This window comes from Micropterus salmoides, unplaced genomic scaffold (assembly GCF_014851395.1).
Source record: "Micropterus salmoides isolate LMB-PRFRI ecotype aquatic unplaced genomic scaffold, ASM1485139v1 Ms_hic_scaffold_1552, whole genome shotgun sequence".
Classification (NCBI taxonomy): Eukaryota; Metazoa; Chordata; class Actinopteri; order Centrarchiformes; family Centrarchidae; genus Micropterus; species Micropterus salmoides.
The window spans coordinates 35-2975 of record NW_024040655.1 but is presented as its reverse complement, the minus strand read 5'-3'; the positions used below and the strand labels follow the sequence as shown (position 1 = coordinate 2975).

Genomic DNA, 2941 nt, shown 5'->3' with positions numbered 1-2941 from the left:
TCTGTTTGTTGCAGCGCGCAGCATGTAATCTTATAATCTAAAGTTCAAATTTTTATTTTGGGAGGTTGAAAGGTGTCTAATTGCTGCCACAGACATATCTGAACTACATGTTCGAAGTGGGACAGTGTTCGAAAAATTTCTAAGGTCTGACAGAGACTCTTTCCTAGAGTTAGAAAACATTATGGCAGGCGGTTGTGTTCACACACAGCATTTTAATACAAAAGTGATGGATGCTCAGCCAACACACTCACCATAACAGTTAATATAATATGTAGTATAACCCAATTGGAATTCACATCACAGGTAATTTTATCAATAACAGGCATGTCAAATATGTCATTTGATAGTTTTAGTTCCACTTAAAAATGATCTTGCATGTTTCATTACTGATCATAATTCACAGCTCCTGTGGTTATAAACATTATACAAACAAAACTTTAAGTTGGACACGGTGAACTTGGTGCCGGTAAATGTGTATTTTGGTTGTGTGTTTTGTCACAGGGCATGTCTTTAGTTCCTGGTTTTGAGAGGTGACAAGATAATTAATTGCGCCCTCAGTTCCTGGTAAGAAGTGTCATTAACTGTATATAAGAGCTGGTGTTTCTCTGGTTCAGGACGACTGAAGCTACAGACGCTGAGAAGGAAGAAGAGAAGATCGTTCTGCAGCAGGTTTGCTCACAAACTGTCATTATACATTGACCTAGAGAAGTGTTACTAACATGTCCCTGTCTGTCTTTATTAAAGGTAATCATCATCTTCAACATCTGCATCATCTCCACCATGAAGACGCTGACTCTGTCTGCACTTCTTTGTGCCATGATGGCTCTGACCAGAGCTGCTGGTGAGTATTACTCCATATGTGAGTGAGTGTGAACGAGAGACAGCTTATGTTCATGTGTCTATACACAGCAACAAGGGTAGATGAAGACATGAACTCACTAGTGGGTCAAAATGTCCTTCCAGCTCTTCCAGATGCAGAGGCTGGAAATCGGACTGACTTGTTCACTCCAACAGGTCAGTGGTACTTTATCAGAACTACACAAATATGTGTGTGTATATATATATATATCTGTATAATTCTGAAAATCTTTTTATCCTCCTGTAAACAAACAGAACGACTGCATCTACTACTGTAGACTCATTATCCCTCTTGTCTGTTTGACTTCAGGAGGGAGTCATGTTGTCAAGAGGGCCACATCTTGTCCCAGTGGCTGGATTCCTTTCAACGGTCGATGTTACCTCTATGTTGCGCAAATCATGATCTGGGCTTTGGCTGAGGTAATTATTCAGTGAAGCTTCTACACTATGTCTATTCTGCTCACTAGTTTCAACTCTAAATCACAACTTTCTGCACTTCTTTCTCCGCTGTAGAGAAACTGTCACTCTCTGGGTGGAAACCTCGCATCTGTACAAAACTCCAAGGAGTTTGGTGTGATTCACATCATGTCGACATCGAGCATCACTCAAAATCAAGTTGTAGCGTGGATTGGAGGGTCTGATGCACAACAGGTTTCTTATCCATCATTACATAATGTGCAACAGTTATTTGATTAAATAATTATTGTCTTTTATATGTACAAACTTCTCTTTTGTATTCAAGGAGTCACTGTGGTTCTGGAGTGACGGAACGCCTTTCCACTTTACTCAGTGGTGTAATGGACAGCCTGATAACGCTGGTGGTCGTCAGAACTGTCTTGGTTTTACTTTTAGAGGTACATGAGATAAAATGATTTTCCATGAGAGCTCATTGTGTGATTGGTGCAAATAGTACTGTATGAATATCAAAGAAAAGGCTGGTGAATTACAATTGGAAAATCTTTGGCTTCATGAAGTCACTCTAAGTTACAAATACATGGCAAATATCATAGACTACAGAAAACACTATTGATTTTGTTTTTGATTAGTAACCTTATAATGCAGCTATAAAAACTGTGGTGTTGTGATGACACACAGAGTGATGATGTTCAAACGGACAATATATCCCAGGATGAATGATCTGTCTACATAATGATGTTCAACAGTTTCAGGTTTGCTGTCTGACTGCTGTGTTTTTTGGACTTTACAGATCAGAGATGCTGGGATGACTTTGCTTGTGATGCGCAGCTCCCATCTATCTGTGTCAGAGAGGACAGATAAAAACATGAAGAACCTCGTCTCTCTTTGAGCCACCAGTCTCATATTTAACCTGAAGGCTCTAAATCTCATTTCACATCTTTATTTCTTCTCTATCGCTGTAACTACTTAAGGAACGAAGCGACAAGTGACATAAACAGCAGCTGATTGTCTCTTTAATACGAGCAGACTGAATGTGTAATGAAAAGAAAGCTTTTAGCACAACTTTATTCTGCAGAGTGAACTGTTTTTTCTTGTCTTATGCAAAATTAAAATCTCAAGCATTGAAACAGGCTGGTCTGTGTTATATCTCCTGTTTGTACGGGTACAATCTACCTGGACCTCAAAGAGCTTCACTATAATACTGTTAAATAATACTGAACATTATAATTGTTGGTAGCACCCAGTGAAAATGTCCATCCAATAAAACCTAATGAGAGATGGTATAAAAGGTGACGTGATCCAAACCTTGATTAGATCTTCATATTCAAAGTTTTTGAAAGTGTCGACAGCATTTGGTTTAGTTTAACTCTCCTGTTGTGTTGTGGGCAAAATAAATAAATATATCCTCAAGCGGCAATGATCGGGATCCAAGCAAGTTGTGAAAAATGCAACATTTGTCTGATTTTAATATAACAACAAAACTGCGACAGTATGAACAAGGGGGTCGGTGGGTACTCCCCCAGAAAATTGAGAGTGTTAAAGACTTAATTTCTGCATTCTGGTGTTTTTCTGCACCAATTTATTGTGGAAATTATTTATATAAAGGGACACACAAAATTCAGGTGTTGCTGAATTGTGGCGAATATTTAAGAACATTTTGATCTTT

The 2941-nt window shown here is 38.6% G+C and overlaps 1 protein-coding gene across 1 annotated transcript; it reads left to right on the top strand.

The window, feature by feature from the left end:
• Positions 1–548: 548 nt before the first annotated feature.
• On the top strand, positions 549–2232 carry LOC119904806 (type-2 ice-structuring protein-like). Its single transcript, XM_038721488.1, has 7 exons — positions 549–669; positions 745–841; positions 964–1014; positions 1169–1278; positions 1372–1509; positions 1601–1712; positions 2066–2232. Exons 2-7 carry the CDS (start codon positions 781–783, stop codon positions 2134–2136), a joined length of 543 nt encoding a protein of 180 aa, XP_038577416.1. The 5' UTR covers positions 549–669; positions 745–780; the 3' UTR covers positions 2137–2232.
• Positions 2233–2941: the final 709 nt, after the last annotated feature.

Bases quoted from the DNA above. Each gene is read 5' to 3' on its own strand.
- LOC119904806 (XM_038721488.1), top strand. From the start codon at position 781: ATGAAGACGCTGACTCTGTCTGCACTTCTTTGTGCCATGATGGCTCTG. The intron at 1,015-1,168 runs GTCAGTGGTACT...GTTTGACTTCAG, and splicing joins TGACTTGTTCACTCCAACAG to GAGGGAGTCATGTTGTCAAG. The intron at 1,279-1,371 runs GTAATTATTCAG...TCTCCGCTGTAG, and splicing joins TGATCTGGGCTTTGGCTGAG to AGAAACTGTCACTCTCTGGG.